Consider the following 23,230-nt stretch of genomic DNA (forward strand, 5'->3'; position numbering starts at 1 on the left):
CGGTTCTCATTTGTGTTCCAATTTATTAACACCTCTTTGTTTGTGTGTTTTGTATTCTTCGGTTAATTGTTCTAGCTGTTGTTAGCAGTTTTTAGTATTACTTTTTTTTTGTGGCCCTAAGGTATATTCTTTCAGTTATGAACATTGCAGTGATTGGCAGCAAACACAAACCTCATCAAAAACATTTTTTAGTGGAAACTTCAAATTTTTGTCGAGGTTTGTTTATTTTCATTATGGATTTATTTAAAAATCGAAAAAAAAAGAAACTGAAAAGTACTGGTAAGCTGTTCCATAAAAATCAGTCTAGACATCTTGATGGGTAAAGAAAAGTAGGATTGTGATTTTCCTTTAAAAAATCTGCAAGTTTCGCAAACTGTAGTATTGTTTGTGTTTAAAACCTGAAAAGTTAAATCATTTTTTCTCCCATCCTAAAAAGTAAAAAGATCATATTTTTATTTATACCAATAATTGTGGCTTTTGTTTAATGTGTCTCATTATCATTCTTTTATTATAAGTATATACAGTTTTACTAATTTACACTACGCTTAGGGCGCTACATTTACGCGAGCTTACATACTTACAACTTGTGCATAAAGTACAGCAATACATGGATCTCTAGTTTAGGAAATAATTACACGCTTCGAAAATTATGGTACATACGAAGTAAAATAAATTATATTTATAAACGACAGGAACAAATTGGTAACTTAAGACGATAAAAACAATAACAGCTAAATCAATGATTGCTCGTGTACATTTGGCTTGGGTTTGGGCTCTCTCTCTCAGATTGGGAAACTTTTTCTGGGGTTTACAATGGGTATTCTTTAGCAGACTTGGGCTGATATGTTTCGGGTCCTCTAACAACAGGGCCTTTAAAAGTATCCGCTAGCTAAAAACTGAATTCGAACTAAGTACAAAAAGGATACAATTGAAATCTAGGGAAGGGTTAGCTGCCAGGAATTGTGCCTCTATATAATTTAGTGGGTGTTACGGATCTGCCATCGCCATCGGTTATGTTAGTGGTCGGGTATATGTATGTATTCATTGATGTCGCCCTGCTCTATATATCTTCCAATTTACATCCTATAAGCTCTGATTGCATAAGTTGTATGTAATTAAATTAACGTATCTTCAAATGGTTTTTGGATTATCTTCTCCACAAAATTGCACAACGTCTGGGGCAGCGGTTGGGATTTCTTTTATTTTCTCTTATTTTTTCTGTTGTTTTCGAATTTTTTATATTGGTTTTTCGATCTGGTTTTTTGTTTTGGGGGCCCATGCCAAAGGAACCGCTGCGTTTCAGCTGGTTTTTCGTTTTTTTTTTTTAGTTTTGTCTGTTTGCTTGCTATTTGGTATAAGCGGCGTTTAATCAAAATACCGAATAATCACATTGTAAATTATTGTCCGAAAGTGTAAATATATACCTTTCAAGCCCGGGCCTCGAAATCGAAATCGGATTCGGATTCTGATTCTGGATTCTGATTCTGATTCGGAATCGAAACTGGAAGTGACTACGGCCGGAGGAGCGTTAGCTTCTGCTGCTCCCGGAAGGCGATCAGCGAGCGGAAGGCGGAGATGGGCGAGGCAACTGGAGCCGCCGATGGATCCGGTGAAGCCGATGGATGTCATGGCTTTGCACTCAGCGAGGTCACATTCACGCCCGGCGATATCTTTCCCGAATGCGAACTGGACGACGAGGCGGTGGAGTTGCTGGAAATTGGACCCATCATGTGCTGTGCCGCCGACTGTCCACTGGTCGTGGGTATGTGCACCACATCGCAGCCCATCGACGACGACGAACTGGAGGCGGATGGCGAGGCCACGGGCGGTGGTGCCACCTGCTGTGGTCCTCCTCCACCGGATCCCCCACCCGATGTCGTCAGGCTGAGCGGTGCGAAGTGCGGTCCATTGGCCGCTCCCGAAACGGCCGCCTTCCACAGCAGCGGATTCATGCCGAGCGGTCCGTTGTGCGCCGCCAAACTCGCTCCAAAGGTGCGCTGGTGCTCGAGGAACTCCTGCGTGGGAGCACTCAAGTGCGCCGCCGCCGGTCCATAGAATCCCCGGTACAAATCCGGACGGACGTAGGGCGAATAGTTGGGTATCCTGGCCGCCAGTGGTGAGAGGATCTTCCCCGGCGATGGCTGCTGGCCAGGATGGCCATAGAAGCCGGGATGCGCAGGCGGCAGTTCGGAGAGATTGTCCTTTGCTCCCGAACTGGAGTCCTTGCTGTCCTTCGAAGCCATGTCGGCCAGGGACCAGATCCTCGGCTTCGCCGTGCCGCCAACCGCCGTCTGCAGCGAGTTCTGCTGCGCCTGCTGGTGCTGCTGCAGCAACTGCTGCTGGTGGTGGTGGTAGGCGGCGATGTCCGGCGGCGAACCCGCCGGCGGCCGGAAGTGGTGGTGCAGGGCGGCGGGATGGAACAGGGGGTGGGCACCCGGCGGCATGCTGCCCGGGCGGTCGTACAGGTCTGGGGAGCCATTGGGCGATCCTGGCCGCGACTCGGACCACTCGCTGTTGTTGCTCTCGCCGGGGCGATCGGCCATCATGTCGGCCAGCCGGCCGGAGCGGTCCTTGTCGTCCGTGGAGCCCACGCCGGAGTCCTTGGCATCTGCAAGGAGTAAAGAAAAGGTGGAACAAATTATAATTAATTTTCAAAATGAAACAATTAATTATTAAACATAGAAAGTATGTATTCTTTGCGATAATGTGAAACCTAAAAAAATTAGTTTTTGTTTCAGTTTTACTAAGCTGGTCCCAATAATTATAGAAACAAATAATATTCATGGAAATTAGACGTGGGTTCTTCTTTAATTTTCAAAATGTTAAATTCAAGCAAAAATCACTCTTTAAGATTGTCTAAGCCCCTTTTAAAAAATATGTTGCCTACTTACAAGGGCAATAGACGTATACGCAATAAAAATAGTTCGTTTTAAATTTGATTATTTCGATTTAGATGTTTGCATAAAAAACTAGTTCTAAAACTAAATTGAACTTTTTTTTAATTTATAAAAATTGTAAATTGTAAATTGTTGCCCTTTAAAATATTTTTGTAAAATTTCTGACTTGAACTGGGAATTCAATTATTTTTTGTACACTATTTTTTTTTTTAACTTTTTATATAATATAATATATATAATGATGAAAAGGTACTCCTCTTACCTAGCAGATCGTTCTCCTCGGTGTTCTTGTCGTCGTCATCGTCGATATTGGCGTCATCGTCGTCGACGCGGTTCCTGGGCTCCCAGGTCATCTTGTTCTCCTTTTTCAGTCTTCTTCTCGCGTTGGCGAACCACGTGGACACCTGGGTGAGCGTCATCTTGGTGATAATGGCCAGCATTATCTTCTCGCCCTTCGTCGGATACGGGTTCTTCTTGTGCTCATTCAGCCAGGCCTTCAAAGTCGATGTCGTCTCGCGGGTGGCGTTTTTCCGCCGGGCTCCATTCAAATCCATGCCGTAGCTGCAAGAAATTAGTAAAAGAAAACTCAGAATTAGATGGGGTTGCAAGTCTGGTGGGGACATCATTTAGTCGATAAGGAGACCCAACAACCATTCCCCGAATTGCCAGCAGGTGATTAAGGCCGGAGTGGAATGCAGACCCAGCTGTTGCCAGGTCGTTTTGGCGTTCTTTAAATTTCAATATGCGACCCGACCAAACAATTGTTGCAATTTGTTAAACCGAACGAACGGTGGGCGGGCGGCTTTGTTCTGCGTTAAATTTGTTCATCATAAACGCATTTGCATGGGCCCGAACATTTATGCCCGTGCAGTTTGCGGTCTGACACATTGCTCCCCATCCCACTGTGGCATCGATGGTCGATGGTTCAACATTTGTTGTTGTTGCTGTTGCTGTTGCCGTTGCTGTTGCCGCATGCCTCGCGGACGACAACTGTCCTTTATCGCTTTTTGTGGGCAGTTAACATGAACGTTTTTAGTATATTGGTATATATACATCGCGACCGAGCGTACATATATGCTGGAGTGTTTTACTACACTGAGGGATCAAGTTCTTTCATACACTAAGTGTGAAACTTCTTTTATATGGTTTCTTACAAAACGTTTTAACTGCTTTTTAGTGGCTTTGCCTAAAATTAAGTTTTTAGATCAGTTAAATTTTATTTAAAAAAGACTTGCAGAACGTTTTTTTTCCTCTTGACTTCTTTTAGATCTCTATAATTCCCAACTAGTTCTTTAAATATTTATTTGGGGTATAATCATCTTACATCTTTTCCGCTTTCAAAAGGAAATATTCGTATCGGAAGATTTTATTTAAGAAACTATTTCCTTTAAATGCTGATAACTTAATAAGGGTTTTATAACCATGAACTTCTTTTTTCAGTGCATGGAATGCAAAACAGCGACGGGGGAGCGACAGAGCCATCGCATACATGTGTAGCTGTCTCATTTGTAGTTCCCAGACAGCTGCCCGTTCCGATCCGATCCGAACCGAACCGATCCCAACCCATCCCATTCCATCCCATCCGATCCGATCCATCCGATGCAAAATGAACAGAGAGAGGATGACAACGATGTCAACTGGATGCTATACTCGGCGTCCGCTGCATTAATTAATTTCAGTTTGAATGCAAAGTGTCGCCGAGTGCGAAACACCTGCGCAGACAGGCACTCTGCCTTTGATCACCTGACAGCTGAATACATTTTTTTAATTTTCCTATCAGCGCTGTAAATGATTGGTGACGACACCAACGCCCCCAACACTTCAACTTCGTAATGCTGCCGAGGGTAAACAGAAAAAAAAAAATCGTATATATAGGTGGGGCATTGAGGGTACCTCCTGAATTTTGAATCGATTCGAATTCGCCAACTGCCAGCACGTCAGCGGCGAAATAACTCAAAATTGATTTATGGCGAATATGGCCGGTCGGTCGATAGACAACAACTTAACAAATGCATCGAATCCGAACAGTAGCCGCATGAGTCAACTATCAAATTTTGTTATGAGTGTCAATTACAGGGGAAACAATGGGCCCATCGGGTTGTACCTGTCCGAAACGTGAGGTGACGTGACGGGATGTTGTCGATTGTTTAACCGGCAATTGTGTTTGGAAATTTATGTCACTACTACGGCCACTACTGCTGTGTTTGTGGTTTTTTCTCTCTCTGATTTTTTCTTCTGTTTTTTTTTTTTTTGGTTTTTTGATATCGGTTTTGGAGGTGCGCTTCACCGCGATCGGCGGAAGCAGCCCGCCGACGTGCAAACGATCAATTACAAGCGAATAAATTGCCGGCGCGGGGAAATTCGAAATTTCAATTGCAACTGCCACTGTTGCGCCTGCGTGCCAATATGCCAGACTTTTACTATTCGAACGCACTTTTCCGTCCCAGTGGCATTTAAATTTAAATGCACCTGCACGCACCTGCAGCTAAACCAATCCCAATATCAATTCCATTCCCAATCCCAATCCCACTCACGTTCCGATCGACGCCTTTCAGCGGACCACCATCGGGGTTTATCGATACTGAATTGGGAATTGGCTTTGTCGGGGGAAGTATCTGTCGGATTCAGATACTCCAACTCCAACTCGCACTTTCTGTTCTGCCAAACTATGACTAATGCTCACCTGTTGAACGGATAGCCGGCGAAGGCCGCATCGTAGGGATGATACATCGAGGGATATGGCCAGGGCGATGCTCCGGCCACCAGGTTCTCCTTCAGATCGATTCCAGCCTAAAAAAAACACAGATAAGAGATGTTCGGTTTAGTTGTTGTGTTACTTTTAATTTTAGACTAATTTCTAGATGAAATTCCGATTTTAGGCTGAACCCGGGAGCAGTGGGCCAGACCTTGAACCAGAATTATTAAAAATCATGTTAAACAAATCATTAAGACATCTTCGAGTTTATTTTTGGCTTGACGGGAGGCTGGCGATGTGTTATCAGTATTTGTGTTCAAAAAAATGTATATTCATTGAAAGCATTTAATAAAATTCCAACGAAATGTTCTATTCTTTTAAATACGTGTTCATAATTTGTCAGCTTGTTTATTAGTCACAAAGTAATTTTTTTAGTGAGGAAGTTGATAACTTGGAATTTTTGTTTAATAAACTTTAATCAGCCTAAGCTGATTAGCAGAAAAAAGTACTTATTTAAGTATAGTATATATTTTTTTTACTGTTAATATTTAAAATTAGAAAAAAAAACAAATAAAATAGAATGCTTAAGACATATCTTAGTCACTAAATTAACATTTTCTGCAGATTGTAAGATGAAAACTAAACAATATTTGTGATAGTTTCTTCACTTATTTTTTTCTCTATAATATCTTTTTGGTGTTCTTTAAGTAAAACCTTTATTAGATCACATTTTAGCCTCACTGTGCAGCAGTTGTAGTGATAAGCCCGCCACAATCTGAGCAGCATTGGGTCGAACATGTGGGCATGTCGTGACTGTGGCAGTGACTTTAGGAGCACAGAGCACTGCGTTCCGAGTTGTCGGAGATCGGCTCCTTAATCGCAGTGCTAGTACATGCACATTTCGCCATTAGGCGCTTGATTGGAATCACAGAGAAACATTTAGGAACACAGACTTTGGCACTGATAGGCTGATGGGCGTGGGACAGGCGTGTAATATATATTGTAGAGCGCTGATTAAGTTTAACACGACAATTATCTGCGACTTCTTGTTCCTACTCAACTCGCTGCGACATTTGCCAGCTGTTGCGGCGATAATGCCCGAGTGACAGAGTCAGCTGCTGTGGCACTAAAATCTGAATACTATATACAGCATATAGTAGTCATATTCTGAAGAACCGCCGCCGCTGCTGCTGCTGCAGCAGTTATGACAAGCATGTTGCAAATAGTCGCCAGTCGAACGCAGCGGGGGTACGAAAACAAGATGCGAAATCAATGAGAACGAGTGCGATACGGATCTACATGGCACCGCAGGACGACGACGAGTGCAGGATACTCAGACTCGGACTCGGACTCAGATGCAGGTCCCAAAAAATCTATTGTCTCGGTGTCGCGACGAGCGTCTGCCGCAGATTGCTGCAAAGCGGAAATATTTTTATGTCGCCAACACGAAAACTGTTGCTGTTGTTGCGCCGATGTTGCTGTTGCTGTTGCAACATCGCTATCGCCGACCATCGGCCATCGACCATTGGAGATGGAGAGGAAGGAGTAGGAGTAGAAGTCTGGCCTGGGCTCTTGACTTGGCCAAAAAGGTTTCGGGACTGGTTGCCCAGCATGTGGTGAGTGCGAGTACAGCGACGATAGACTGATAAACAGCAAAAGCAACAGCCACAGATCTCGAGGTTCGGGCCAAGAAGAAGTCCAGGGCCAAGGCCCTTTGACAGGTCCGACACTCGGAGAAATATAATATGCACATCCCGAATATTAAATGCTGGCCTTCCTCTTCCAGTTACTAACAGAGAACTGATCTGACAACTCATAAATCAGTTTAACAAATTGCAAACCATTTTTTAGAAGTTTTTAATCAAGATAAATAGAATGCGGAAGTGATTTCTAACAAAATAAATTATAAGTTAATTTAATATCATTACTTTTTGAATTTATTGAAAATAACTGAAAAGTTGCTTGACAACAAAAACTTTATTTACCTATGTATCAACTCTAATTTATTTCAACTGAGTGATTTTGGTATTGCAAGTTAGTTATTATTTCAGAAAAATTATACTATAAATCCTGTTCAACTTTCCTCTAAGTTAACCTTATTATTTTCTGAGTGGAGTTTGTGCCTCCGACTCCTGGCGATTGCAGAAGTCAGTTAGCCGAACATGGACAGCGTTTTGGGACAGACTATATTAAATTACACCAGGCTGCTCCTATTTCTCAATGGAAGCGAGCTTCCATTCGACCGAAACCGAAACCGGTTTACGTTTTACAACCTTTACAATAATCACGCCCGGCTATCATTTGGGAATTGGCCAAAAGTCAATGCAGAGGTAGAGGCAGAGGATGGGATGGGATCCCGATCCCAATCCCCATACCAAACCCAATCCCAAACCGAGTTCCGAATGCGAATGCGGATCCAAATCCGAATCTGTGTCGTGCGTGTTTGGCTGGGAGTGCGTGTAGGCCATGTCGATGCGGGCAAAAGCGCATATAATAAATTGTTGCCGGCTACCAGCAAAAGTATCTCCAGAGGAGCAGCAACAGTAGCTGGTAGCTAATGCAGCTCGATTCGCCGACTCGGCGATTCTCTGGTGGAAAAACGCACCCGTGCCGCGATTTTCGTTGGCGGTGGTTAATATTAACAACATTCGACATGTTTGCGTCTGCGTTTATTATAACCAATACTGCGATGTGGCAGCAACAGCTACAGCAGCAACAGTTGCAGCAGCAACATCTGCCAGCAGCAACATTTTACAGCCACCGCACAGATGCAACTCGTTTTCGAGTTAAATATTGCATTACCACTGGCGACGACAACTGCAATTGTAAAAGCGTTGTAGCCCAGATCGCATATTGCCGATTGCCGATAGCTTGTTCTTCCGCAAAAATGTTTATGCATTTGCAAAATGTTTTTACTTTTGGCACTAGAGCTTGTTCCTGCGGTTTGTATATTGTGTAGTTGTGCCGTAAATGCCCCAATGTGACCACCATCGGCGAACTGGGAAAGATTTTAACCTTTGCCATTGATTTCTTTGAATATTTAAAGCAAGTTTTGTTGGGAATTTAATACTTAAAGCCATTTGAATTCGTAATGAAAACAAAGTCTCTTTTTCAACAAAACTTTTGAGGGAATTTTAGAAAATAAGGAGCATTTACATATCTTAGGTAATCATAAATATTAAAAGCTCTTAAGTTTTGAATGAAAAGTTATAATCTTTCATCTAGTCGAATCTGGTATTTATTTCTACTTTTTTTTAGCTGTAACCGTATTAAAAGTTGGCTCAACTAAATTTATTTTAGTCATAAATTTTTTTATTCCCCTTTAAGATTAGTTTCTTATCCTAAGAAAAACAATGTTAAGAGGAATAATTAGTTCGCATTGAAATACGAAACCGCACACACCCGTAATCACTTCGTGTATTAAGTCTGTTAACATTTCCCATTAATCATCCAGCAGCATTAACAAAGCTAATATTTGGTCAGGAAACAGTAAGTAAAAGTCCGAATATGAGTGGAACAAGCTCGAGAAACTTTCCCCGTCCATCTGGCGAGTGGCGAACATGAATGAGTGACCACTGTTGGCCGCAAGACCTCAAGTGGTTGGATGTCTGATCCGCTGGAACTTAACAACCGGAGTGCGTCGTTTCACGCATCGGGAAGTGCGGTTTGCCGGCTCCCAGTTCTCAGTTCCCAGATCCCCAGATCCCCCTTATAAACCCCCTTATATATCCCCAATCTCCGATCTTGCATCTCCTGTCTGCGGGCAAATTAAATAATTCAAATTAAAATGGGACTTTGTCTTCATTACCAAGGAAATTCTGCGACTGTGTTCCCTTCACGCCAAACGTCAATGGGCATCGTCACGGGATTATATGGTTCGTTGGGATGGGAAAGGGGGTTTGAGGGGGTTTTTCGGGGGGTTAAGGGGGGTTCCTCCGGCTCCTGTGGTCTGTCGCCCTGATGCGCCACGATTTGAGCGATGCGCGTAATGACGGGTCGAGTTAATTAATTGCTGCTTCGATTTAAAAATAAACGCACGTTTGCCCGCCGCATTCCCGCCTGTACAGCCAAGAATGAAGTGAATGGGAATCGGAATTGGAATCGGAATCGGATTCTGAATCGGATTCGTATTCCAAATTGGAGTACGAATCGAAAATTGTAATTGAAATTGACGACAGCGCGGAGTTTGAGTCGCGCCAAAAGAATGCGTTCTGTTCTAGGAGAGCTAATCTACACTGGAAACAAGTGTTTTCTTGTTAACAAAATAAAAGATTTATATTTAAAGTATTAAGTATAAATTATTGGAAAAACACAAACTGACAAAAAAACAAACAAAATCTTTTTAAATTATCTTTAAAATGACTTGAATTGTCTTTGATACCAAATGGATTTTAAAAGTTGATTAATATTCTCCATTTACCATTCTTCTTGCTTTCTATTAAAGTTAACTGAAGAGTAATTAATCAAATTGTGTGCCTTTAAATAATGTATCTTCTTAAGTTTGAAATGTATTTAAAAATATGGAAACCTTAACTTGGAATCCTTAACCTTTTGTTGAGATATTATTTTTAGGTAGAGTTTTTTCTCAGTACCCCTGGTTTCTTCCCCTTTTAAAACTGGAGCTCGATGACACTTTTTTTCACAACTCGCTTATAAAGTTGTACCACTGAGGTTGCTGTTGTTGTTGGTTTTGGTGTTGCTTTTGTTGCTGGTCGTGTTGCCTGTTTGTTTGTACGTTGTTGTCCGTATGCGTTGCCATGACTGCTAATTTGTTTGCTGTAGGCAGGGCGGCCATTCACACACACACTCACACACACACACATACATAAGTACAAACACCAAGGCGAAGTGCTTCCTTTTCCTTTGCCACCCATATAAAAGTGCAAAATTTACTGTTAACGAACATTTTCAACTTTGCCAAAAAGCCAAACAACAACGGCAGCAACACAAAAACTTTCCACAACACTTACGGCAACAACAATGAGATTGGTGCGAGCAGTAAATGTATTTAGTACTTTGGCACACAACCTCCCATTTTTCCCCCCTACTAAAAAGTATACCCCACCCAACCACCCACTTTCCCCCATCCAACGTCACCTTGCCATTAGAAAAGCAACCCCCAAAGCAACACGACAACAGTTCGACATTTTCAAAAGTTGACAAATCAGTGCATGTTGTAGCCAAGGTTCCAAGGAGCAGCAGAGCTGGCAGGATGTTTTAAGGATCGGGAGTTTGGCAGTCGGGAGGCTGGGCGAATGTCCGCATCTCGGGGTTGTTTTCTCTATATAATGCCAGAGTGTGATATCTGGTGTGGGGAACCGAAAAGAAGAAGCAGAAGGAGAGTGGTCCGATTTGTAGTTGCTTTCTGCTACATTTTGTAGAAAACTTGCCTTGGGGGGGCCAAAAGTTTTTGTAGCTCCCACAGGATATAAGCGTATATACCGCATACATTCGCCAGAGGAACACAGGCAGGCAGGCAGGCAGCCTTTTGTCGGTTTGGAAAACCCAGTGCGACTATGTTGTCGAGTGTGAAATTTCATGCTTGCATTGTTGTCGTTGATGATGTTGCGGCACTTAAACTGGGGAAAAGTCAATATACCATTTTGGCTACTTGCCCGGCGTCAAGTGTCTAAAAACACCCATCCGCCCTGTTTTCTGTTTTCGGCCAAAGGCTTGTGCGTTCGCATTCGGTTCCAAGGATCCAGGCTCGGGGAAAAGCCCCTTTATCGCATAGGGAAAGTTAAAGTTTAACTGGGCAAGGACCCTCATTAGACTTTGAAAGTGAATTGAAATTTGCCAAAAAAAAAGTATGGTGTCAATTTGTTCTTTGGTAACAGAACTAAAAGTAAGATATTTTAGACTGAATACTAATAAATTCTCATAAATATTTAGAATAAATTCTTTTAGTATGATGATTAGTTAAATGGTTTTTAGAAATCCTTGTACATTTCTTTTTTTTATTACCCACATAAAACAATTTCAAATTTATGTGTGATAATTAAATGTTTTCATACGACTATTTTTGGGATCTGTTAAATATTCTTCTCATTTTTTTTTATAAATACATCACATCAATTAGAAAGAATTCCCAAAAAAAAATGCCCCGATATAAGAGCCCAACAAAAGACCCATTTTAAATGAACGCCGACGTTCGGCAATTAACGAAATTAATTTCTCCGAGTGTCAGTGAGCAGCGAGTGCAGGATGCAACATATGCGCCGGGGTCGCCGACAATTTCGGACTTAAGGATAAACAGAAACAGGAACAGATAAACGGATGACTGGATGAGCGGAGCGGAGCGGAATGGAATGGCAGGAGGAGGAAGAGGAGCGGGAAGCGGAGGGCGAAGAGCGGACGACGGGCTGACAGGCTGTCACTTGCGTGTTGACAAATTTATTAATAAGGTACGAGGCGGCAGCGGCCGTCGACGCCCCCAAAACAGCAACAACAGCGGCAAGATGGAAAGCCGGGAAAGCGGGAAATGCGACGGCAGGGAGAGAGAAAAACACCGGGCGCGGCCTGGGCTCGGCCTATTTGTTAGCGGGGCGGCGCTCTTCAAATGTATCTTGCCATTTGAAATGACAGCGGTGCACCATCTCATCCACTGAAGTCATCATCATCCACCTTCAAAGCCCGGAGTCACATTTGGAATCAGGAGTTGGAGTTTTTTTTGGGAAACGTTTTGGGATATATATTCCCGCGCTGCGCCAAACTGACAGCCGCTTGACAGCTCGTGTCAAAGTAATGAATCCACCGCATTGAGCAGACACTTTTACAACAATACTGTATCTACATATATATATCTTTCTATCCGGACGTACGTTCGGCGAAGAGAAATCGCTCCAGTTTAGCGCCGGCGGCTGAAGTGACTAATTACGACCCCGGATGATTTATTTAGCAGATGCCACGACCCGACCTGTTTTGTCTTTTAAACGGTGCCATCAATACGACCGTGTAAATCCTCGGTGATCTCAAGTGCCTTTGGCCACATGACACTTCAATCACATCCTACTAAATTGCTGTGTCAGCAAAGGAGATGGAATATATAGAGTGTATATATTTTGGGTATCTGATCGATGCTTTTCGTTGCGACTTTCATAATTTGTTTGGGGACACAATGGCTAAATTTATACAAAGTGCCAGTGCTACTGGGAGGAAACCGGTTCTCTAATTTTATCACATTATTCCCTCGAAGTAAACCAGTTCAAATGCAAATTCCGTTTTGAATATTTTTTATCGGGTAAATGTGTATTCGATTAGGCCAAACACCATTGGTGGACAGCGGTTGCACTTAAATCACTTGAATTGAGTCGAAGATAATACTTAATCACACATTAGCGTTCACAGAGATCAGCGAATATTGCTGTCGATTGTTTAGTCACAGCAACTATGCAGACAAAGGCAATTTTATTTTTACTTCATCTCCAGTCACTACTGGGAGCATTCTAAATACTCAACGGGCCATTCATTAAACTCTCAGTTTCAATTTCACAGTCGTCAGCTCGTTTCGAGTTCTGCTTCTGTTTCGGATTTTCTGTCTTTCAGTCTTTTTGCCCCGAGTGCCGTCAGCTTTTAAGACTTTTTTCTTTTTGGCTTGTAAGCAAATAAATTTATGTGTTCACTTTTGAATGCGACATTTTATCGGATCATATTTAATGGGCGCTGTTTGGGAGCCCAGAAGTGGAGGCCTCCACAAAGGAAAGAGCGCCGAAAGGCCCACCGATTCGGTGACAAATTTGAACATTTAATTCGAAGTAAATACCTGTGTTAGTTTAAATGACTTTTTTGTTATTGCTTTGATTGAAGTTAAGGGAAGTTGAAATTTGATTAGAGGAAGCTGTGCCTTATCTTTAAACTTTAAAAATGAAATCTACGGAAGTCTATTAAAAAGGGAAGTAGAATTTGCATATTAAATTTTATTTTAGATTCTTTTTCGTTGGAATGATTAAATAATAGAATTTAAACAACTATAATTCTTCCCTTTGTATACAAATTTTTAAGACCAATTCAATTACAACTTCAACGAGTAAGGAATGTACCTAATACCAACTAATGAATAACCCCTAGCTGTAATTGTTTTGCTATTCAATTACATTCCTTTTTTACAAATTTTCCAGACAATTAAAAATAGGATACACATTGAATAACATCTCAGGCTAAATTTCCAAAAAACATTTTATGAGACAGTCTAAACAAGTAACCGGGGGTCAAATGCATACATTGTCTGCAGTTCGATTGACTGGTAAATGTACCATAGTTTCTCCGATTCCACCTAAATTTTCACCAGAATCGAACACATGCCAGATTCTCGACCAGAAAACCCAAAACCAAAACCACTGGGTGTCCCAAGGACTGGGACGCACGCCGCATGTGGTCCAAGAGAATATTGTGTCCAAATAGAATTGTTGGCAAACAAAGGCAAATTACATGATGCTATTAGAAGCAGTGCGGCGAACAAAGGGCCGACGGCGAAGCGCCGGACATGTGGTGACCAACCAAGACGTGCCACACAGCCCATTGTCCATAAATTCGAATGGAGGTGCAGTGGTTCGGGATCGGGAATGGAATTGGGATTGGGAACGGGTAAGGGAACGGGAATGGGAAGTGGGAACGGGATCGGATCCCCCCGACCGACTTGCAGATCGAGTTAAGCCAGCCATATTTCGCAACTCTGCGGTCTCTCGCCTTTACAAATGTGGCTGAAATATCACCGGGGGGAACCGAAAGGTCAAACGTAGGCTTAGGCCCTAAGTACTTTGGATCCGAAGACCTGGGGACCTGTGGCCCCACGGCCTGACAAATCGCTCCAAGCGAGGCTCCGCTGTAGACCAGCCAGCGCACAAGTTCGGAAGCATAGACATAGGAGGCATAGGAGCACGGAACACGATCAAATGACGTCGCGACTTTAACTTCAACTTCAACTTCGATGGTGGTCTCCCGCTCCTCGCGACTCGACAAATTCACAAATTTATTGCGCCATTGTTCGGGGCATATGACTTATGAACAGGCTTATTATGCACCGAAAACAAAGTTGTTTCAAAAGCTTAAGCCATTTCGAGAGGTGAAAAACAAAAAGGATTAAAAGTCTAACCAGCAGACACTATACAAGATTAGTTTTTACAACACTATTTAATCCAATTATTCTTAAATTTTGATAATTAATTTCCGATGTTCTTTGTTAATGTCGTTCTTCTCAGAATTAACTGATGAACAAATGAACTGACGGAGTGAATAAGTGAACTGTCTGAATGAATAAATGAACCTAATTAAACAATCCAGCAATAATATTTCTAAGATGATTTTAAATCTATCTTGAAACTCTGAACAGTTCTTATATTATTTCAGTTTTGAATACTGTATAATTTTAATAATCATAGTGTTAAATGATTGTTGCTCAACACTTTCAACTGCGACTCAAAAACCCTCTTTCTTTTTCCCCAGTGTAAACCCAATCTTTCCCGAACTTTGTATATTTTTCATGACTGATTTCACTTACCGGATTGGCGTAGAAGGGCGGCTGGTCGGCGGCGATGCCGGAGAGGTAGGCGGACATGCCCTCCGGATAGACGCCGAGCGGGACTCCTCCGGCGGCGGCTAGTCGCTGGTAGTTGAGCATGTCGTACTGGCAGGAGCAGATCGTCTGGCCGCTCACCGGATCCGTGTAGATGGTGCGGCCGGTATCACAGCAGCGGTTCGGCGGGTTGCCCGCTCCGGGCGCCGGTGCTCCTCCGGGCGCAGAGGAATGCGGACCGCCGGGCGGGGGGCCACCGACCAGGGAGAGGGCGGGCAGGCCGGCGGAGGGGCCGCACGGCGAGGTGGAGCGGGCGCCCGGGGGGCACCGTCGAGGTCACCATGCCACTGTGACCTGGCCCGGCGATTCCGGGAGCGCTCAGCGGCTGGGCGGCGGGACAGGCGAGCGTCGGCAGCGTCGACGGCGGACTCTGCGGGGCGTTGGTTGGAGGCGTGTTGGGCGACGAGGTGGCAAGGTGAGTTGAAACGGCATTCTGTAATTTAAAGAGGATGCCAAAAAAATAAATTAATATTGTGACATTGTACAAAATTCCTAAATTCTTGTTTAAAGAATTTAAATTTTTTATCTACAGAAAAAAAAGTTTTTTTGTTCTTATTAAAATAATTAGTAAATGTTTTTTTGTTTAAAGTAGACTGTTGCTACAAATACTAAAAAAAAAAAATAAATAAAAAATAGTACGGTACAAATTGCAACAACTAAAGAATTTAAGTTCATTATTCTTATGCCGATTGTTATGAAAAAGTATAAATAATCAATTAAATGTTTAGTAGTACAAAGAATATAAAGATTTTACTGATAAAAAATTAAGAAAAACCCAATAAATCAAATAAGACCCAATAAAAAACTTAATAAGCAATATTCCCGAAACGAAACTAATTTGAAGTCGGTGTTTTCCCAAAAAGTTCCCCTCCGAAGACATTTCCTACATTAATTTGATTATACGACTTTGATCTTCTCCAATCCATTTCTCAAGTTTATGGCGGCCTATTAAAGCGCTGCTTCTTGCTTCTCGCGATGGATAAAAGGCCCCATAGAAGGTCTACTGTACCGTGCTACCAGCTGGCACTAAAACTTAATTAAAAACGTTGCCCCTTATCAGCGCGATAAGCGCGTCTCCTCATCAGTTTTTCCAGTCTCAGTGGGTTGTGGGCTGTCCACGGGCCCTTCAGAACCTCAGCGGAGCAGGGATCCTCAACCGCTGCTGTCTCAGTCAATAAAACGAAACTCTCTCTGTCCCCTGAACAACCAACAACGAACAACGAACCCCTTTACCACCAAACACCAAACCCCAAAACCCCTTCCCTTTGCCGATCTTCAAAGTGGGGCCGCCATTACCAACAAATCATGTTTTCGATTGACAACATTGATTTAAATTACACAGCCGATTGCTGCCAACGACGACAGCGGCAACAGCAACAACAACAGCAACAAAAGCAACAACTGCATCGACAACCAGCAACATCGACAACCAGCAACAACGGCAACGGCCTAAGAGCAATTTGATTGTAAGTTGTCCAATGACTGCCTGGATCGGGACTCTATATAGTTTATGTGATCTGTATGTGTGTGTGTGTGTGGAGTGCACATAAGCCTATCGCGCACTTTTGTCAACACTTTTAGTCAACTGCAACACAGTGCAAGAGGAGCAACAACAACAACGGTGGACAAGAGCAACGTACACATTCGCACATGCGACACCGCGGGGACAACAAACAAGTTTCAGGTTTGTTTATCGCTGCCTCTTCGGTTAACTTCTCCACTTCTTGGGGCCGCTCTGCTCTTCCCGTTTAACATTTTACAAATGATCCGAGGCGTAAGATACGATTTTTATCGCAGGCCGCCGGTCACACAGAGCTCCATGTTGTTGTTGTTGTTGCAGTTGTTGTTGTTGTTATATCGGTCGTGATTGATACCGCCGCAATGTGTGTTGCTCTTGGGTTCCCAATGTTGGTGTTGCCTTTGCTTTTGGTGTTGCGTCTCGTGCTTTCATCAAGTGACAACTCAAGTGGCCCTATGCGATTAAAAATTAATTCCCGGTGTTTGCTGGCTGGATGGATGGATTGACTATACGCTTCCTTATCAGCCGGCTCTTTGAATCAGCCGCCGATGATTATCAACTATCTAACTGCAGTCCATGGATCTGTGGATCCAATAAGCAATAAGTGGTCATACGGCGGTACTAATATTATATATTATTTTCGGGCGGCCATTACTGGCGGGTATAGAGTGACAACCATTCATGTCACTTGGGCATGTTTGTTTAAACAGCATTTAATATTTGTGATATTCCGTTTCAGCTTTCGGGTTGCGCCACAAGTTGCTTCTGGCTTCTTGCACTCAACGATCGAGTGTGTGTATAAATATGTGCTCAAGTGTCGAGTTTAAGTGATTACATTTGGGCAAGGAGGCAATATTAACTGGGCATATTTGCCAGTGGATCCGATTACCGGCAAGCCAACAGGGATTATATTATGACCGAGCAAAGGAATTATGGCCGGGATCCTATTGGATTTGCACACACTGTGACTTGCGACTGCTGTGGAAAGTACGTGGTGACCTTGCCAGTTTGGTTAACAACCAAAGACACAGATAGAAGAGATTTTCCGAATTGGCAGCCAGTTTTTCGTGTGTTGTTCGGCTAATGTAGCACACTTGTGGTCCTGACATTTTCAACGGATTTGGCAGACATCGATCCGAACATTTTTATCTGTTTTATTTTTAAATCCATGTCTTCCGTTTGCCAAATCAAAATGTTAAGGCATTCAAATCCCCACTGTTTGCATAGTACATTGTACAGTACATATGTTTTCAACGGGGATAAATAAAAGTTGCTCTGATTCTGCTTCTGACTTTGGGATCGGCAAACGGGTTTTGTGCAATCAAATTGCCACAATTTGAATGTCATTCCGGCTAAAGTCGGCTATTAACTGGCCATCCAAGCCATGTAGTTTGGGTCTTACAAGTAATAAAATTGAAAACAAATTGAAATACGCACCATTACTAAACAGATACCGGTTTCATTACTGTGCACTGTCATTTAATATTAATTTTTGCTTTTAACTAAAACTATAAAGCAAATCTTAAAGTTACGATGCACCGATGGACTCGCGCACTGAACCGATATACATGTACATATATATATATAGATATATATTATCCGAGAGAGTTGATCTGTGATTGATCCGAACTAGTTTCTTTTTTTTTTTTGCGATTTCTTAGAGTGATGATTTTGCTATGAATCCGGCTTGGAAGTAACGGTATTGTTTATTTTCTTTGGGCGAGGTTTTTTGCTCCGCTTTTTCTTAGTCACAAAATTTCGCACTTGCCGACGGCTAATAAAGGAGCTGGCCAACTCGAGTCAGCCGGCCAACAGTTCGACGATTGCCAGGCACCGAAAGTCCGGTAAAATCCGGTAAATCCGACGGGGGGCACGAATCAATCGAAGGAGCTATCCGGAGGATGCGAGGTCCGAAAACGAAGCACGAATGGATGGATGGATGGGTAACTGGTGGTCGCCAGGCGGCAGGGCAAGTATCTGAATCCGATTCTGAATCCAGCTCGCACAGAACGACGGCGAGCGGCGGGCAGAGAGCAGCAGCGGCACCACTGTGTTTTCTCGATTTTCACACTGCAACTGCGAACGACACGAACGATACGAACAATCTGCGTAACAGTCAAAAGTAGACTAACATGAGTTTCTTGAGCAACTACAAAGTGTACGACAAATGGGAATTACACGACAACCGACAATCGAAAAACAGCGCAGTCCAGCAACAACAACAACAGCGGGTAAGCCACCACCACAGGCACACATTCCCCGTGCTCTCCAAGTGTTTGTGAGCGAGAGAGCGCACAAACGGGTTTTCTCCCCTTATTTTTACTCTGCCCTCCGTTGTGTTGGTGCACTCTCTTTGCTCTTTTTGAGCGCAGCCAAGTATCTGTGTGAGCTGACGTGAGCGTGTGTTCGGGTGTGTGTGAAACGAAAAGTATCTGTGAGTTGGGAAAAAGTAGCAAACGAGGCGGCACGACGAGAAAACACGACGAACGAACGGCAACAACGGCAATAATGATTATCATTATAAGTGGGCTGGCGCTCTGTCAGTGTGTTTGTGTGTGTGTGTATGGCTGTGAGTGTGGCAACTGGGGGATTGGAAACGGAATCGGAATCGGTGGCTATGGCTCCCCCTCCAAACCCTCCGAACTCTCTTATGCCACTGCAAGTGCGAGAGAGACCGAGCGAACCGGTTGGCTCGCCAAGCGCGGGGATGGGGTTGTCGGCAAAAAAGTATCTACCGCCTGTGTGACCATAAATAAAGTATCTGCCAGCTGCGACCGGCGCGAGCGGGACGGCAATAGCCGCTTCGCCGCTGGCCACGAATCGCATCCAACGCCAGCGACAGCAGCAATATCGCAAGTTGCTCGCGTTGGCTGTCGTGTTGCTGGTGTGCGAGCGAGATGGCTGGCAGGCGGCGGCAACGGCAGCAGCAGCAGCAGCAACACCGAGCGGCAGAACATGAAAAAATTAACTTAACAACTAGAAAAATGGCTGTTATTGCGTGTTGTTGTAAATGCCGATGTATGTATTTGTAGGCGGTTGTTGTTGCTGCTGTTGCAACGCTGCTACTTGCTGCTGTTGCTGCTGCTGCTGCTGCCGCAGTTGCTTCTACTGCTGCTGCTGTTGCTGTTGTTGCTGTTGCTGTTGTTGCTGTTGCTGCTTCTGCTGCCGTGGGTGTTGCTACGTGTAGTTGTTGCCATAAACAACACAACAACACGAACGTCGCGACGTATGAAAGCAAAGTGTTTACGCTCGCTTCTCGCTTTTCGCCCGCTGATGAAAAAAGAAAAGCCTGATGAACATGAACGAGACTCGTGAAGAGGTTGGGCCAACGCGATGGGTAATGTTTTATCATCCGCCTCTGCCGCAGTCGCTGTCGACGTGCCCCAACCCCCTAACCCCCTGCGAGGCCCCCCAACCCACCCCTGAGAACCCCACCCCCTCTTGACCGCTTTGGCTGGATTGGTGGCATCTTTCGCGCTGCTCCAACAAAAACGCCACCGCAGCTGCCGTCGCTGCTTTTCGTTGCTGCTACAACATACGCTCTTACATTTTATTATGTAGGTATTTGTTTTTTGTTTTTCTCTGTTTTTCTCTGTTTTCTGTTTTTGCCTCTTGCCGTGGCGTTTCTTTAACTTTTTCTAATTAATTGAAACGCCACTCGAGAGGAGTGACGGCTAGCTGTTAGAGCGGGACGGCGTTTATGTGCTACATATGTATCTACGTGTGTACTGAGTACATTCGAAAGCTACTTTGTCGTTCCTGGCAATCGGTGGTTATCCCTTCCCCACGGCCACACCCCCTCCTCCTCCTCCTTTCCCACCAAGTTTTCCCGCCGCCCACCTGAGCTCGGTGTCGCACACGCAGTAAACAAATTCTTACAACATTTAAATGAAGTCACCGAAGCTTTATCCTTTTCCATTTCTCCGACATTAACGATTAGTTTTTCGATAGTCATTTATTAGGGGTTTCCTCCATCCCGGGGGACGATGCTGCTCAAGTTTTCATGAAAATTAATGGATTGACAGTGCCAAAATAAAAGTTTAACCAACCACCGTATTAAGGTCACTTACATGAGGTTAACTTTTTTTTCTGATCAAGAAATGGGCCTTTTTATCAAAAAGTACTTTAATATTTTTCCAGAATTTTTAAACCTTTGATTAAATATTTCTACTTTAGTTTTATTTTACCTATGATTTTAGATTCATTAGTATATTTTTTAGATAAATTTATGTAAGTATATGACAATAAATATATCAACGTATTTTCAAAACGAATCATATATATTTTTTAAAAAAGTTAAATATTTTAATACCCAATTATAAATATTTTTTTTTCAAAAAAATCTTTCGATATTAAGGTAAATACTTATCATGAAAAATTATAAAAATATTACGCAAACAAGAAAGACTTAAAGTCATACATTCCTTTTGAATATAAAGCAAAATGTTGATCACCTTTTTTCGGTTGGCATATACTAATCCCAATTTCATGCACTTGCATTATTGTTAATGGGAAAAGAAAATGGTGTTTCTTGGTTAACCCACTTTAAGTGACTTTTACGATCCGTATCTGTATCTGCCATCAGTATCTTCCTTTTAATTCAGAGCGACATTAATTGGCTTGCGAGCAACAAATTCAGATCACGTTAACCCATTGGCGCGCCTACAAAATTGCCGTCGCCTTCTGTGCAGAAACACGGCAGCAGCAACAACAACAATAGCAGCAGCAACAACAATGGCAACAACTGCAACAACACTGGCAACCGCAGCAGCAACTTGCCCCATGGGCGGGGAAAACAAAAGGGGGAAAAGGGGCGAAAAACAAGGAGGGAGAGGGGGTGCAGGGGGGGGGGTTGGCCAGCAAGTAGCAACCTTTTTCGAGGCGGGCTTACTGGCGCTAAGAGTGCTCAGAAAAGAGTGAGACAGAGTGCACGGAAAAGTTGCCCCAAATGGCCGCAAGCAAAAGCGGGAGGGCAAGATGATGCCAAAGCCGACTCCCCGAAAACCCCCCCTTACCCCCCTTACCCCCCAAAACCCCCCACTCCTCTCCACTCCACTCCATCCCAACCCAAACCCAATCCTCCATAGTCGTTAGTCCCAGTCGATCCAAATCCAGAAACAACGCCAGTCTTTGTTTAACGATTTTTATATTTCGAACACGAGATATATTTGTATCCTTTGTACTTCGCTTGTTGCCACAGAGTACGAGTATCGAAGTATCGTTATGTGTGTGTGTGTGTGTCTGTGTGTTTCGGGCTTGTAGTCGCAATGTATCTGTAGTCGTACTTGGCTTGTATTGATGGCTTCGCCTCGCTTCGTTGCGCTTCGTATCTTGGGGATACGTGAAGAGTGGAATCGTCACCCCTCCCCACCACACACAAATGTATCTCTTCTTGTTTGCAGATAGCTCTCGTTGTCGAGCGAGCTCTCGAGTGCAGAGACCAAGCCAATGATGATTTCTCGAGCCAAGCTCACCATTTTCCGTATCTATGTATCTTTGTATCTTGGTATCTTCGCATCTGGAAGCGCGTGTTGCGGTGCGGTGCGGAGTGCGGAGTGCGTACGCGTACGAGTACGCGTCTACAAACGCCGACATGAATTTTAATCTAATAGATACAAATGAAAAGGTGTTTGTGTGCTCCGCTCCGGTGTAATCGCTTTGACTCGCCGGGCTTTTTTGGGGCGTATAGTTGCGGTCGGGCCTTTTTGCCACCGCCTTTTTGCCACCGCCTCTTGCCACTGCTTCTTGCCACCGCCTTGTGCCACCGCCCGGAGGAACATAGTTCGAGTATTGATTCGCTTTTGGCCCTCGGTGGGGATTTTATTGCCCCCTTAATTCCCCTTTCCCGGAGGACTTATCTCGGGAGTTCCCCCGAGCCTGCGGTTATGCCTGCGTGTCTGCTGGATTTCGCCTCTTTATACAATGTTTTTGATTGATTTTCTCAAGGAGGTTTGCTCGAGAGCAGTGCAAAACTTGTAATAAGTACCGAAATTGGGGATTCTTATTGAAGGGGAGTGGAGAGTGTGGGGGTTGAGATACCGCAGACACTTGTTTTCGAATTTAATGGTAAATTAAAGAACTTGGATTTCTTATAAAGAAATTTAAATGATAATTTTTTATAATAATTTATAAAATTTATAAATTTTATTTATTTATAAAATTATAAAGTATAATCGAATTTGAAATATTAGGTATTGAAGAATATAAATATATAAATATAATAAATGTACCTAAACAATGTTTAAAAGTATTGAAAAAAAAAAATGAAATATATTTATAAATTCCCTCTTGAACTTTTTCATTTAATTTGACTTATTATTTTTTCAGTAACCCTTAAACACAATATCAATTAAAAAAGGGTTGACTTGAAAATGTGCATTATTTGCTAATTGGCAAAATTAAACGGACAGATTTCGAAAATAATAAAGACACAGGAAATACATATTCTTCGATCTGGGGGAGGAGCAACGGAAGAGCGAGCGCCTGCCGCCTTGACGATTACACGGCTGCAATCCGAGATGTGGCAAGCGGCAAGCGGCAAGTGGGCC

At 43.3% G+C, this 23,230-nt stretch overlaps 1 protein-coding gene across 1 annotated transcript; it reads right to left on the reverse strand.

The window, feature by feature from the left end:
- Nucleotides 1–449: 449 nt before the first annotated feature.
- Nucleotides 450–18,458, reverse strand: LOC108089524 (homeobox protein caupolican). Its single transcript, XM_017187854.2, is given in 6 exon segments — nucleotides 450–2,608; nucleotides 3,160–3,458; nucleotides 5,581–5,687; nucleotides 15,089–15,427; nucleotides 15,429–15,596; nucleotides 18,120–18,458. Coding segments are annotated over 6 exon segments (2,052 nt in total). The 5' UTR covers nucleotides 18,162–18,458; the 3' UTR covers nucleotides 450–1,511.
- Between the last annotated feature and the right edge of the window lie 4,772 nt (nucleotides 18,459–23,230).

The sequence above is a fragment of the Drosophila ficusphila genome, unplaced genomic scaffold (assembly GCF_018152265.1).
Source record: "Drosophila ficusphila isolate 14025-0441.05 unplaced genomic scaffold, ASM1815226v1 contig_286, whole genome shotgun sequence".
Taxonomy (NCBI): domain Eukaryota; kingdom Metazoa; phylum Arthropoda; class Insecta; order Diptera; family Drosophilidae; genus Drosophila; species Drosophila ficusphila.